The sequence below is a fragment of the Xenopus tropicalis genome, chromosome 10 (assembly GCF_000004195.4).
Source record: "Xenopus tropicalis strain Nigerian chromosome 10, UCB_Xtro_10.0, whole genome shotgun sequence".
NCBI classification, from domain to species: domain Eukaryota; kingdom Metazoa; phylum Chordata; class Amphibia; order Anura; family Pipidae; genus Xenopus; species Xenopus tropicalis.
In genome coordinates this window covers 13,781,715-13,796,798 of record NC_030686.2, presented here as the reverse complement: position 1 = coordinate 13,796,798, position 15,084 = coordinate 13,781,715, and the positions used below count along the sequence as shown (strand labels likewise).

At 40.2% G+C, this 15,084-nt stretch overlaps 1 protein-coding gene across 1 annotated transcript in view; it reads left to right on the top strand.

Moving 5' to 3' along the window:
- Positions 1 to 8,322, top strand: part of b4galnt2 (beta-1,4-N-acetyl-galactosaminyl transferase 2) — a 53,052-nt gene extending 44,730 nt beyond the window's left edge. Inside the window, exons 7-10 of the mRNA XM_002935708.5 lie at positions 1,650 to 1,837; positions 3,999 to 4,139; positions 5,696 to 5,918; positions 7,413 to 8,322. Of these exons, the coding sequence (XP_002935754.2) occupies positions 1,650 to 1,837; positions 3,999 to 4,139; positions 5,696 to 5,918; positions 7,413 to 7,624 (764 nt within the window). The 3' untranslated portion in view covers positions 7,625 to 8,322. The remainder of the gene's footprint in view (positions 1 to 1,649; positions 1,838 to 3,998; positions 4,140 to 5,695; positions 5,919 to 7,412) is intronic.
- Positions 8,323 to 15,084: the final 6,762 nt, after the last annotated feature.

Genomic DNA, 15,084 nt, shown 5'->3' with positions numbered 1-15,084 from the left:
TCATTTATACATATAGTTACCATCAAGTATACGCTACTTTATTATTATTACAGATATGGGATACTGAAATTTCCGAATTACAAAAGGCCATCTCCCATAGAATCCATTATAAGCAAATAATTCTAATTTTCTAAAATGATTCCCTTTTCTCTGTAATAATAAAACAGTACCTGTACTTGATCCCAACTAAGATATAATTACCCCTTATTGGGGGCAGAACAGCCCTATTGGGTTTATTTCATGGTTAAATGATTCCCTTTTCTCTGTAATAATAAAACAGTACCTGTACTTGATCCCAACTAAGATATAATTACCCCTTATTGGGGGCAGAACAGTCCTATTGGGTTTATTTAATGGTTAAATGATTCCCTTTTCTCTGTAATAATAAAACAGTACCTGTACTTGATCCCAACTAAGATATAATTACCCCTTATTGGGGCAGAACAGCCCTATTGGGTTTATTTAATGGTTAAATGATTCCCTTTTCTCTGTAATAATAAAACAGTACCTGTACTTGATCCCAACTAAGATATAATTACCCCTTATTGGGGGCAGAACAGTCCTATTGGGTTTATTTAATGGTTAAATGATTCCCTTTTCTCTGTAATAATAAAACAGTACCTGTACTTGATCCCAACTAAGATATAATTACCCCTTATTGGGGCAGAACAGCCCTATTGGGTTTATTTAATGGTTAAATGATTCCCTTTTCTCTGTAATAATAAAACAGTACCTGTACTTGATCCCAACTAAGATATAATTACCCCTTATTGGGGGCAGAACAGCCCTATTGGGTTTATTTCATGGTTAAATGATCCCTTTTCTCTGTAATAATAAAACAGTACCTGTACTTGATCCCAACTAAGATATAATTACCCCTTATTGGGGGCAGAATTATCCTATTGGAATTATTTTTGGCTTATGGAGATCCAAATTACGGAAAGATCCCTTATCCGGAAAACCCCAGGTCCTGATCATTCTGGATAATAGGTCCCTTACCTGCACAGAGAAAAAGAAAAAAAGTAGTGTGCAGAGTGAGTTTAAAGAGTATTCAGATTTTCCAATATGTTGGCCATTATTTGGCAGTAGAGCCTCCCTCCTTGTAACATACATTACAGATAACTAGAGATGTAGCGAACTGTTCGCCGGCGAACTAATTCGCGCGAACATCGGGTGTTCGCGAACGCGCAAGTTCGCGAACTTTCCGCATATGTTCGCAATTTGGGTTCGCCGCGGTTTTTTTCGCTGCGTTTTTTCTCAGCCTAAAAAACCGCCGCACAACCACACATGGCATTTTTCAGCCTAGTACCGGTGTAAGCAATTCCATGGTGCCAATAGCGCGAAATAGCAAAAAACGCAGCGTATTTCCGCTAGGTCTGCCCGTTTTTACGCAACGCTTTTTCAACAAAGTATTTTTTAGAGAAATTTTTGCTTGATCCCCCTCCTGCATGCCCCTGTCCAGGTCGTGGCACCCTTTAAACAAATTTAAAATCAGTTTTCCGGCCAGAAATGGCTTTTCTAGGTTTTAAAGTTCGCCTTCCCATTGAAGTCTATGGGGTTCGCAAAGTTAGCGAATATTCGCGCTTTTTGGCGTAAGTTCGTTTTTTAGGTTCGCTACATCCCTACAGATAACTGAACTGTTTTTATAGAGCAGAAGATTGAGTCCTTGGTTACAATAACCACCAAGACTTTCCTGCGCTATGACAAGCTGAAAACTCTCATAAGTAGCATTCGCCAGTACTACCCGGACATCAAGATCATTGTAGCAGATGACAATAACGTCACTGAGAAGATCGAGGATAAGAACGTTGAGCAGTATTTCATGCCGTTTGGAAAGGTTTGTGCTCATTCCAATAGAAAACTACTGCCTGTTATGGGGGTGACATGGGGGCTACATTAAGAGAATGACATCCTTACCAATTTCTAATTTATTTGTATTCAGGGACATTTCAGCCATAAGCTCACATGTTCTTATGTTCTTATGCATTCTTACATGTAAAGAAAAGCTGCTGCTGCCTTGGTAAAAATAATACACTTGTACAGGTATGAAATCTAAAATAGGAGCTTTCTGGATACCAGATTTCTGTAGAATAAACAAATAATTTAGATTTTTTTTTTGTTCATTATTTACTTTTTCTGTAATAATAAAACACTACCTTTTACTTCATGCCAACTAAGATATAATTACCCCTTATTGGGGGCAGAACAGCCCTATTGGGTTTATTTCATGGTTAAATGATTCCCTTTTCTCTGTAATAATAAAACAGTACCTGTACTTGATCCCAACTAAGATATAATTACCCCTTATTGGGGCAGAACAGCCCTATTGGGTTTATTTCATGGTTAAATGATTCCCTTTTCTCTGTAATAATAAAACAGTACCTGTACTTGATCCCAACTAAGATATAATTACCCCTTATTGGGGCAGAACAGCCCTATTGGGTTTATTTCATGGTTAAATGATTCCCTTTTCTCTGTAATAATAAAACAGTACCTGTACTTGATCCCAACTAAGATATAATTACCCCTTATTGGGGGCAGAACAGCCCTATTGGGTTTATTTCATGGTTAAATGATTCCCTTTTCTCTGTAATAATAAAACAGTACCTGTACTTGATCCCAACTAAGATATAATTACCCCTTATTGGGGGCAGAACAGCCCTATTGGGTTTATTTAATGGTTAAATGATTCCCTTTTCTCTGTAATAATAAAACAGTACCGGTACTTGATCCCAACTAAGATATAATTACCCCTTATTGGGGCAGAACAGCCCTATTGGGTTTATTTCATGGTTAAATGATTCCCTTTTCTCTGTAATAATAAAACAGTACCTGTACTTGATCCCAACTAAGATATAATTACCCCTTATTGGGGCAGAACAGCCCTATTGGGTTTATTTAATGGTTAAATGATTCCCTTTTCTCTGTAATAATAAAACAGTACCTGTATTTGATCCCAACTAAGATATAATTACCCCTTATTGGAGGCAAAATACTATTTATTTATTTATTTATTTTTTTAATGTTTAAATGATTTTCTTAGTGGATTGTATGGTGATCCATTTACAGTTCCCTTCCCTGGAAAATTTGCCCAGGTCGCAGCATTCTGGATAACAGGTTCATACCTGTACATTTAAAATAACGTTTATTGGAACCAGAACCAGGCACAAAGTTTCCCTGGCTGCTGCCAATGAGATTTATGTAAAAACACCAGAAAATAGGGACATCTGGGGCCAATTTGGTTAATTTTAGTGATGACCATTGGCAATTTTTTTGCTAAAGTCTTTTCCAAAATATTGCCGCAAAAAACACTGTACCCACATTTTGCGAATTGTTCAGGACAGATTCACTTATCACTAGTTAATTTTAATGACTTAGGCCTTGCAAGGACCATGAATATTTTTAAATTCCATTTGTTAATGTACTTTCTATTTGGCATGTAGTCCTGTGTAGGCACACGTTTGCACTGAGGGGTGCAGGCAGGGGTGGGCCGAGCCGTCCGGGCACCCTAGGCAACCCGGTCGACCTGCGCTATCATAGGGCCCCCCCCCCGTGTTTTTTGGCGCACGGAGGGGGTGCAGGGGGGCTAGCGATAGTTATAACGGAGCACAGACTAGGGGTAAGCAAGAGAGACTCCTGCCTGGCGCCCCCCAGTCGTTGCGCCCTAGACAGCTGCCCCTTCTGCCTACCCCTAGTTCCGGCTCTGGGTGCTGCCGCCCAAGGTGCCCCCCACCAGCCGCGTCACCCACACATCCCACAAGGGCCCCCCCCAACCCCCTGCATAGGCCCCTACCCGATGTCCTCCCCTGTGCATGTGTAAGTAAAACGCGTTGGGGGAGGATATCGGCAGCCAGGGGAAGCGGCAACAGGGATTGGGCCACCGGGGCCCACCAGGTTTTTTCCCAGTTGTCCCGGTGGTCCAGTCCGACCCTGTGTAGCCATAGAAATGGTCATGCTACATGCAAGATAGGAATTTTCTCCTCCTGTTTGTGTTACAGGGATGGTTCGCTGGAAGGAATCTTGCCGTATCTCAGGTGACCACCAAATATTTCCTTTGGGTGGATGACGATTTCCTTTTCACTGCAGACACCAAGATAGAAAAGTTGGTAAATGTGTTGGAGTCAACCAACTTAGATGTGGTAAGAGGATCCTGCAGTTTCTTCCTATGAACAATATGAATTGTGTCACATGATACATTTATACAGTATGCTTCAAGCAGAGTAATCTGTGGCAGCAAATCAAATGTTTGCTTTCAAATACTAGTAAATAATATCTGTAGATTGGTTGTTACTGTATAGGTTCTGGGACTGGAGCAAGCATATGGGTTAGTTATTTTCCCATAGCATGCTTTAGATCTGCCCCAACATGATTGTTTATCTTGGTCTTGATTAATAAAGCAAACATAGTAATATTTAATACTTGCACTTTTCCATCCAGGTTAAAGAATACCAGTTTATAAGGCTTTTAAGGTTTCTTTGAAGTCATAGTAATGGAAATATAGTTATTGTAGTAAAATGTGATAACATCCAACTATTTCAACAGCTTTTCAAAGACTTTGAAAGAATTATTATCGAATGTAAAATATCAATGTTTTCCTGTGTAATTTTGTCAAAAAGAAATTCTTTGTTGTCCCATGAGTAATGAGCCAAAAAGGTTCTATATTAATAAACAGAGCCAGTAAAACCCATATTAGCTCATTTTATCAATTCAGTGCTTTATATAAAGGGGTAATGTAATGAAAGGCTGAAAGTTTGTAGGCGTCTAATAACCAATACCAACAGCTGGCAAGTAAATGCTACCTGCTGATTTGTTGCTATGGGTTACTAGACAATTAGCAAACTTTAGACCATTTATTACATAACCCCATAATAGCCAAGCTGTTAAAAAGTAAAGCCCATTAGAGACCAAAGGGTCCCTGGCTCTCTATTGATAAAAATCAACAATGGTCTACTAATGTCCCATGGAGTGAGTTCATCTCCCGCGATAGATCTCTGCTACTGGGGGGCACTAACTGCTCCAAAAATGCCTTTCCACTGGCAACAATAGGAATCACTGATGGAAAGACTAAAGGTCCCCATACACGGTAAGATCCGCTCGCTTGGGGTGATCGCCAAGCGAGCGGATCTTCCCTCGATAGCCCCATCTACAGGTGGGCGATATCGGGGAGCTTGAAGTTAAAAAAAAAACGAGCCGATGCGGCCCCCGATCCGACTGAATCTTTTAACCTGGCTGATCAATATCTGGCCAATTTCAGGCCAGATATTGGTCAGCCAGTCCGCTCGTTTCTGCCTCTACACGGACAGATAAGCTGCCGAGTCGGTCCAAGGGACCGATCTCGGCAGCTTCTATTGGCCCATGTATGGGGGCCTTTACACATTGCTGGTTAGTTCCCCGCAGTAGCAGAGATCAGATAACCAACTTGCTCCGTGGGACATTAACCTAAAGCCAGGAGCCAATCAGCTTCCAGTACATATGCTCTTGATTGGCAAACAATGATAGGGAGGTGGACACTGATAATGAATTGCCTGCCAACATGACTGTGTAGTTTTGCCTTGGGAGGTCCAGTACAGGGGTATGAGGCTGTTATCCATAGCCTGGTTACTGTAGATGGGGACAGGGGTCTGTGCTATCTCTACTGTACAATAAATATATATATTAATAGTGATAACATGACACTCCATTGTCTTTATTTCAGGTTGGGGGCAATGTGAATGGCAATCATTTTAGCTTTAGACTCCTGCTACAAGATGGCGGTGAGGAGGGAGACTGTCTGCACTGGAGAGGAGGGAGCTACCGAGGTATTGAAGGCTTTCCAAAATGTGTGCTAACCGGAGGAGTTGTCAACTTTTTCTTGGCGCACACAGACCGCGTCTTAAGTGTTGGGTTTGACCCAAAGCTTCAGAGAGTGGCACATACTGGTAAATATACTGTAATTCTATATTTTTAATGCACAAAACTCATCAAAATTTATTACACGTGGGGCACATTGATTATTATGTGTTGTTCCTCAAGTTCTTTTCCAACATTCAAGACAAACAGAGAACCTACCGCAAGATATTATCTTGAAATAAATAACAGGGTCTTGAAATACTGCTCTTTTATTAATTGGCAATTAGATTACAAGATATTTATCATTCCCAATATATTACATGGGCCACATTAGTAAAAATGAGGTGGGCTGATATTAAGATGAAGTAGTTCAATTAAAGGCTCCACCAAGTTCGGACACATTATCAAGTATAAGTTAGTTAGCATTTATATGGGCAAAAGGTGTAATGTAGTGTAGTTCTGATCTCTCAGATGCAAAATAATGCCTCCATCAGGATATTATGACCGATTCATATATTTCAATCCATCATTAACTTTCAAATACCAAATAGAATTCTATATGTATATATATATATGTGTGTAATAAAAGGCACCAAGTTTGCCCAGGAGCAGTAACCCATTGCAACCAATAGGGTATTTGCTTTTAAACAGGTGACCAGTAAATTCTGTGACAAAAAGAAAAATACAGCTGGTGTGCCACAAAATGTGAAATTCAGTGAGGAGGCTCAATCACAATGGTGTAGGTTTCGCCAGGTCTACTAATAGGTACCATGTAAAAATAAAAAAAATCCACTGGAGAGCCAAATGCGTTCTGTGTTGTTAATTAGTTTAGAGATGCATAGCACTACATGTTTCGGACCTCTGGGGTCCTTCCTCTGGTGCAGTATAAAGAACACTAGGCTAGGTGAACACCTTTTTAAACCCCCACTCCACCAATTAAGTCATGTGATAAGGATACCAGCTCCATCTAGTGGCCAGGTATAACAATTACATTTTTGTGGTGTTATGTGGATAGACCCTGCGGTAATTTCCATTACTTGCTCTGTTTATGTAATTGTTATACCTGGCCTCTAGATGGAGCTGGTATCCTTGACCAGAACTCAAAATGACGAACCCATAACTATTATTAGATCATTATTAAACTTAACAAAGAGATTTAATTTTATCCATCAGGGACCATAGTATTTTTGATCATTTAGAGCAACACATGGATTGTGATTGGCTATTTGGTAGCCCCTATTTGGATTGGAAGCCTACAGGAGACTCGGTTTGGCTGTACACCTGGTTTTCTGCAACCAAAACTTGCCTCCAAGCAAGGAATTAAAAATTAAGCCCCTGCTTTGAGGCCACTGGGAGCAACATCCAGGGGTTGGGAATCAACATATTGTACGCGAGACACTGGTTGGGGATCACCGACTAATTCTGTCCTCCCAAACAATAATTTGGGACGTGACCAAATGGATTGTGATCATATATACCTAATACCATAGGTTTGGCTCCCTTTGGGAAATGTGATTCACATATGCTTGGTACAAGTGTTGGAAATTCAGAATTGTAAATATGGGTTTGCTCTTGTGTTGCAGAGTTTTTCGTTGATGCGCTGGGCCGACTACGCGTAGGATCTTGCAGTGACGTCGTTGTTGGACACCAAAAAAAGGACCAATCAGTTTCTGGAGCCATGGCTGAACAGGCCAAAAAATATAATTCTTTTAGAACAGATACTAAAGAACAAGTGAAAATGAAACTCACACTTTATTATTTCAAGAACCGATTAAGCTGCTTTACAAAACATTAAAACTGTTGGAATCAGGAATGGAAATATATTATCTCAGGGGGCGGATGTTCAAGCCTTAGGTGAATAGATGTAGGGGTTGTCCGTCACTGTGGTTCAAGTTAATTAATGTGTTTCAGGTTCTAAGAGAGATTTCATGGTATACTTACCAAATGTGATTCCGAGCTATAATACATAGAACAGCTAGGATGGACTGAGTGTTGGGAAGAAAGTCACTCTGTTCAAGGAACACTGGATAATGTATAAAAGAATTTATCTTCCTTTTTGTGCATGGAGAATGGACATTTCCCTGTGAATTTTACCTGGCGGCAGGTATTATTATACATAACAGAAAAAAAGTGCTTCTTTACCATGGTGTCAGACATTAACAGGGCAATATATCGGCCACCAATGGGAAGATGTCTTGCCACATGGAACCTGTTGAGTCAACAGGCAACTGAACTCTGTTAAGTCGAGCAATAAAGCAACTCCAGCTCATAGATGAATACAAATAGGCAGAAGGAATATTCTGTGCACACAAGATATACTAATTAATAATGCTATTAATGTATTTTTATTGTTGGAGAAAAATCTAAATCATAAATGTAAGGGCATCAATATATTTCTACATGTAATTAATAGATAATTTATATCCTATAATGTGACCTATCAAAGAGTCAAATTGACGTACATGTCAATAAATATTTTTGTTATCACTTTGACCAGCCATTTTTGATGTTCTGTGCGCTCACCCACACTAAGGGGGTTTCTTTATCATAGTTGCATAGTTACCTATCTATACACTCATACATAAATAAACTATATATACAGCCACTAATACTAACTGTAGATATTAGTATCACAATAGCCTTGGATATTCTGCTTGTTCAAGAACTCATCCAGGCCCCTCTTATAGGCATTAACAGAATCTGCCATTACCCCATCTCTAGGAAGGGCATTCCCCAACCTCACTGCCCTCACCGTGAGGAACCCCCTACGCTGCTTCAAATGGAAGCTCCGTTCCTCTAATCTAAAGGGGTGACCTCTGGTGCGTTGATCATTTTTATGGGAAAAAGAACCCCCCCATCGGCCTATAATCCCCTCTAATGTACTTGTACAGAGTAATCATATCCCCTCGCAAGCGCCTCTTTTTCAGAGAAAACAACCCCAACCCTGACAGTCTCACCTCATAGTTTAACCCTTCCATCCCCTTTACCAGTTTAGTTGCAGTCTCTGCACTCTCTCCAGCTCATTAATATCCTTCTTAAGGACTGGAGCCCAAAACTGCCCCCATACTCAAGGTGAGGCCTTACCAGGGACCTATAAAGGGGCAAAATTATATTTTCATCCCTTGAGTCAATGCCCTTTTTTATACAAGACAGCACTTTATTTGCTGTAGTAGCCACAGAATGACACTGCCTGGAATTAGACAACTTGTGATCTACAAAAACCCCTAGATCCTTCTCCATTAAGGATTCCCCCAACACACTACCATTCAGTAGATAGTTTGCGTTTATATTATTCCTACCAAAATGCATAACTTTGCACTTATCAACATTGAACCTCATTTTCCAGTTTGCTGCCCAGTTTTCCAATTTTGTCAAATCGCTCTGCAAAGCGGCAGCATCCTGCATGGAACTTATAGGGGCCGATTGATTAAAACATGAGTTTTGAATCCTGAATGGGATAAATTTGGATTGGATGCGATAATTTCTGAAGATCGCAAATATCATGAAAATGCTTACGAAAAAACGTATTAGTCATGATAATATCGTATTGGCGATCCGAAAGTCACAAAATATTCGACTGAACAATTGTAAACAGTGGTAGAATCTTTCCGAATTTTTCGCACAAGCATACGAAAAAGTCGCGCTGGCGTACGAAAAAGTCGCGCAAGTGCAAAAAAATCGGAGCGTTCATGTCTTAATAAATCTCCCCCCTAGATTTGCGCAATTCAATGTTCAAATGCAATTTTTTCCACGATTCAAATTTTTTTTGCTGCTAAAACCACCACTGTTCAAATTAGGCTTCAAAAACGCAAATGTTTGATATTTATTAAGTGTAAACAACTCAAATGCAAAAAAATTTTCAATTCAAGATTTGTAAACTCAAAAATTTGAGGTATTCAAGGTTGTTGTTTTTCTTTTTTTTACACTTTTATTCTATTGCTGCTTCACAGCAATCTGCAAAAAAAAGTGGGTTCTAATACCTCTAAAAATGGGTGCGGTTGCCTTTATTGAAATATATAGCATACTGAAAATTCCAGTAGAAGCAAAGTTTCGGGCCACCATGAAATCTTGATAAAGGACAAGGATAATACGACATACATATGTTCCAGTAAAGGTATTTTAAGGCTTGAAGTCTGAGAAACAGCTCAGACACATGGCAGTTTGCCTTTAGCAGATTAAAAAAATGACTGAGCCAACACAAGGTGTTTTCATACCCAAGCTTCATTTATGAGCCAATTTACCTTTTTTAACCTTAATGTTATGTTCTTGGCATGTTATTCATATTAATTAAAATAAAACAAACATGCTTGAAGCAAAACTGTCAAAAGCCAGAGCCTATCCATATGTATCAGCAAGTCTCTTACCCTGCAGGAGTGAGATTAGCTTGTTAGAGCAGCACTGCCCTTAATATTATAAAGTTTGCCTTGTGGGGATTGGAATCAATGTCATTTACAGTAGGTTTAGTTCTGTGTATTGTCTAAAGTGTGACACAGCCCGAGGCAATGTGTGGCTTTATTTTTAAATCTAATTTATCCTGGGAAAATATCTTAAGGTGGCCATATCCAAGTTAATGTTTTGGTTATCCAGATTGGGCTATAGGCTGGCAATCATGTGCTTTGGCCATCTACAGACATTGGTTAGGCAGTATTGCTCATGTTATTCTAACTGCCCTATTCCGACAACAATTGAATGAATAGAGATGTAGCGAACTGTTCACCGGCGAACTAATTCGCGCGAACTTCGGGTGTTCGCGAACGCGCAACTTTCCGCGTATGTTCGCAATTTGGGTTTGCCGCGTTTTTTTCGCTGCGTTTTTTCTCTGCGTTTTTTCTCAGCCTAAAAAATGCCGCACAAGCCACACATAGGGGCTGATTTACTTACCCACGAACGGGTCGAAATGAGTCCGATTGCGTTTTTTTCGTAATGATCGGTATTTTGCGATTTTTTTCGTATGTTTTGCGATTTTTTCGGATTCTTTACGAATTTTTCGTTACCAATACGATTTTTGCGTAAAAACGCGAGTTTTTCGTATCCATTACGAAAGTTGCGTAAAAAGTTGCGCTTTTTTCGTAGCGTTAAAACTTACGCGAAAAGTTGCGCATTTTTCGTAGCGTTAAAACTTACGCGAAACTTTGCACCTTTTAAGTTTTAACGCTACGAAAAATGCGCAACTTTTCGCGTAAGTTTTAACGCTACGAAAAAAGCGCAACTTTTTACGCAACTTTCGTAATGGATACGAAAAACTCGCGTTTTTACGCAAAAATCGTATTGGTAACGAAAAATTCGTAAAGAATCCGAAAAAATCGCAAAACATACGAAAAAATCGCAAAATGTTCGTTTTCAAGTCGGAACTTTTCCAATTCGGGTCGGATTCGTGGGTTAGTAAATCAGCCCCAATGTGTTTTTCAGCCTAGTACTGGTGTAAGCAAATCCCGTTTCCATGGTGCCAATAGCGCGAAATAGCAAAAAACGCCGTGTATTTCCGCTAGGTCTGCCCGTTTTTACGCAACGCTTTTTCAACAAAGTATTTTTTAGAGAAATTTTTGCCCTTGATCCCCCTCCTGCATGTCACTGTCCAGGTCGTGGCACCCTTTAAACAAATTTAAAATCAGTTTTCTGGCCAGAAATGGCTTTTCTAGGTTTTAAAGTTCGCCTTCCCATTGAAGTCTATGGTGTTTGCAAAGTTCGCGAATATTTGCGCTTTTTGGCGTAAGTTCGTGAACGTGTTTTTTTTAGGTTCGCTACATCCCTATGAATGAATGAATGAATTGCCATAGTCAAAAACTTTGGTAGAGAACTAAATAGTTCCTAGCGTTATTTGTGATATTAAAATGCAAGGTGCTAATTCAGATGTGTAGTTTTGATTGGGGTACATATTACATGGTTTCCTCTTACTGGTTGGTTGGTAAAGTAAACCAGTTCCAGCCATACTGCCTGACAAATGGTCATACCCAACTAAATGTATCCTCAATGAACTAGTTACATCTACTACAGAAATGTACCCCTAAAGGACATGAGCACACTGAAAGAGAGGCTGGATGCTTAAAGGTGTCATTGACATACTGATCAATAAGCTGTACAAAACAGGCCCTCCACCATGCCAGCCAGCCTCTACAGCCATGTAAGGATGGGCAAGTGGAGACAAGGTTAGCCTCAATCCAGACCCCTATCTTCTAAGACCAATATCCAAGGAGGTTGTAACTGATCTCCATTATGCGGGTGAATACCAGCACCTTACAACACCGGCAAGCATTCCCTCCACCACCCACTTCTGTCACAATGATCTCCTTTCCCAACAAAAAACACAAGAAACCACATAAAACCTTCCAAATTACACACCCAAAAAAGACTCAACTTCGAGCAGACTATTAACCCCAGAGTTAAGATATACAACTTTGCGCTATAGCCCAAACTTAAACCTTCCCTAAATGCTTTGATAGCCTGGATCACCCTACCTTAAACTGGGTGTCTGGGTCAATAAGGGCAATAATGAGTAACCCAATGGTTATAGAGTTCTGGGTTTGAGCCCTTCCTGTGTCTAGAGATGGCAAAACACGTTCACATTACTGCCTGATCATCTGGACACCACAGAGAAAGTGCTTTGTACAGACTGCACAAACATAAAAAAGTTGGGGATGCAAAATAAGTAGTGATGAGCGAATCTGTTCCGTTTCGCTTCGCCGAAAAATTCGCGAATCTTTCAAAAGATCCGCGAAGCGGCGAAAATGTCGTGCGACAAAAAAAATTGTCGCCCGCGGCTATTATTTTGTCGCGCGGCTATTGTTTCATCGCCCGCGGCTATTATTTTGTCGCACGGCTATTGTTTCGTCACCCGCGGCTATTATTTTGTCGCGCGGCTATTGTTTCGTCACCCGCGGCTATTGTTTCGTCGCCCGCGGCTATTGTTTCGTCGCCCGCGGCTCTTATTTTGTCACGTGGCTATTGTTTCGTCGCCCGCGGCTATTATTTTGTCGCGCGCTATTGTTTTGTAGCGCGGCTATTATTTTGTCGCCCGCAACTATTCTTTTTTGACGCCGGCGACAATTTTTGGATGTGTGGCGAATTTTTCTGCGGCGAAATTTTTCATCTGTTTCGCGAAAACAATCCGCCAATGGCGAAACGCGGAAATTCGCCGCGAATCCATGCCTGGCGAAACTTTTCGCCCATCACTACTTATCACTAGTAGAGAAGCAGTATGAGTAAGTGCGCTTGCGCATGAAACGCGCCAGGAATGATGTTTTTTTTTTTTTTTGTAACTTGAAATTTTTATTGGTTATTTCAGGCATACAAAGATACAGAAATAGCAATATTTAACATGTATTTAACAATTGCTTATTATAGCTGATTTCACGGAGCAAAACATTTTGTGACAATAGCTTATAGTCATGTTGATATTTAATATTTGGGGTTGTGTTGACGTTAGCTAGTGAAGCCTGTGCTTAGGTATATATCTTTGGTTTAACATAGTGGGAGAGTATACGGACATAGTTTGGAGGTTGCAAATAAGCCTTAATACCTTAGGCAAAACAAGAAATTATATATGTAGACCTCATACCTTTTTTGGGGGGGGGGGAGATAGGGTTGTCTATTGTAAATCAGGTTGCTTAGGATTGCTGACTCGGGTGGGCGTCTCCCCTTCCGAGTGGGTTAGTTATGTAGTAATCCCATTTAGACCATACCTTTTTCCAGTTCTCTTGGGTGCCTCTGACATTGGCGGTCATGTATTCCATTTCCCTCATATCTTTCACCTTCCTTAGTACATCGTTTAGTTTGGGGGGAATCGGGTTCTTCCATTGTGATGTAATGGCTAGTCTAGATGCCGTTAGTATGTAATTTGTAAGTCGTTGTTCTGCATAGGTAAGGCTGGGAATTGGTTTACCTACTAGTGTTATGTAAATATCTAAGTTCACTTTCCTTAGAAAAATACATGACAGTAGTTCTTCTATTGTTTTCCACAGTGGTACAATTTTAGAGCATGACCATAAAATATGTTGTAAAGTACCCTTCTGACCGCAACCTCTCCAGCACAAAGGAGATGTACCTGGGAACATGTGGTTGAGTTTTACAGGTGTATCATACCAGAAATACATGGATTTATATATGCTTTCCTTCTGTCTAACGCATGTCACATTTCTCCTGGCGTTGTCCCATATTTCACCCCAATCCTCTATTGAAAGGGTGGTAGAGGTGATCTCTTCCCATTTTAGCATATATGAATGTTTAGGGAAGGGGTCCTCTGGTAATGCATTCAGGATGCTGTATATAGTAGATATTAGTGCTCTTTGAGGGAGCCCTTTTATGCATAGCTTCTCAAAGGGTGTGATGTATGGTGGATTCTGGTCTTTGGGAAGTGTTGTCTGGATGAAGTGAGAGATCTGGGCAAATTCAAAATGTCGGGTGGGAAGAATGTGGAATTTATCTTGTATCTCTGCAAATGTCCATTGTTTATGTGTGAGTGGGTTTATGAAATCATGTATTCTAAACAGCCCTTTTGTGCCCCATTGTTGTTTAAATCGTTCTGACATACCAGGGGTGAAAGATGGGTTAGCCAGGAGAGGTGTAAGTCTAGAATGTGGATTAGCTAGACGGTATTTAGCTTTACATTGTTTCCAGATTGCCAGAGTAAACTGCATTGGAGATAAGATCAATGATTGCCCCTTTTCCTTTATTTCTCATAAAAGGGAATTGGGATGCACTGGGGATATCCAAAGGGATTCGATTTGTGCCCATTTGCTAGTGGGATTATATGTTGTCCATCCTAATATCTGGCGTAAGTGAGAGGCTTCATAATATGCCTTTATGTGGGGAACTGCTAGGCCCCCTTGTGTTTTAGGAGCCATCATAACTGTTCTAGCTATTCTGTGTCTACGCTTGCCCCAAATAAATTTAAAAACAGATGCTTGGAGATCCTTGAGGGTCGTTTTTGGAACCGCAACAGGGAGAGTCTCAAAGAGATATAATAGCTTAGGGAGAATTGTCATTTTAATTGCTGTGATACGCCCCAACCAGGAGATTGTGTAGGTGCTCCATTTGTGGAGGGATGCCTTGATATGTTTGAGTAATGGGGGAAAGTTAGTGTTGTAGAGTTGGCTGTAAGTTTTAGTTAATTGTATGCCTAAATATTTGAGTGAGTGAGTTTTCCATTTATAATGAAACTTGGACATCAAAGCTTCTTTAACTTGGGATGGGATATTGAGAGGCAATGCTTCTGATTTATCCACATTTAGTTTGTATCCTGAGAGCTTACTGTATTGT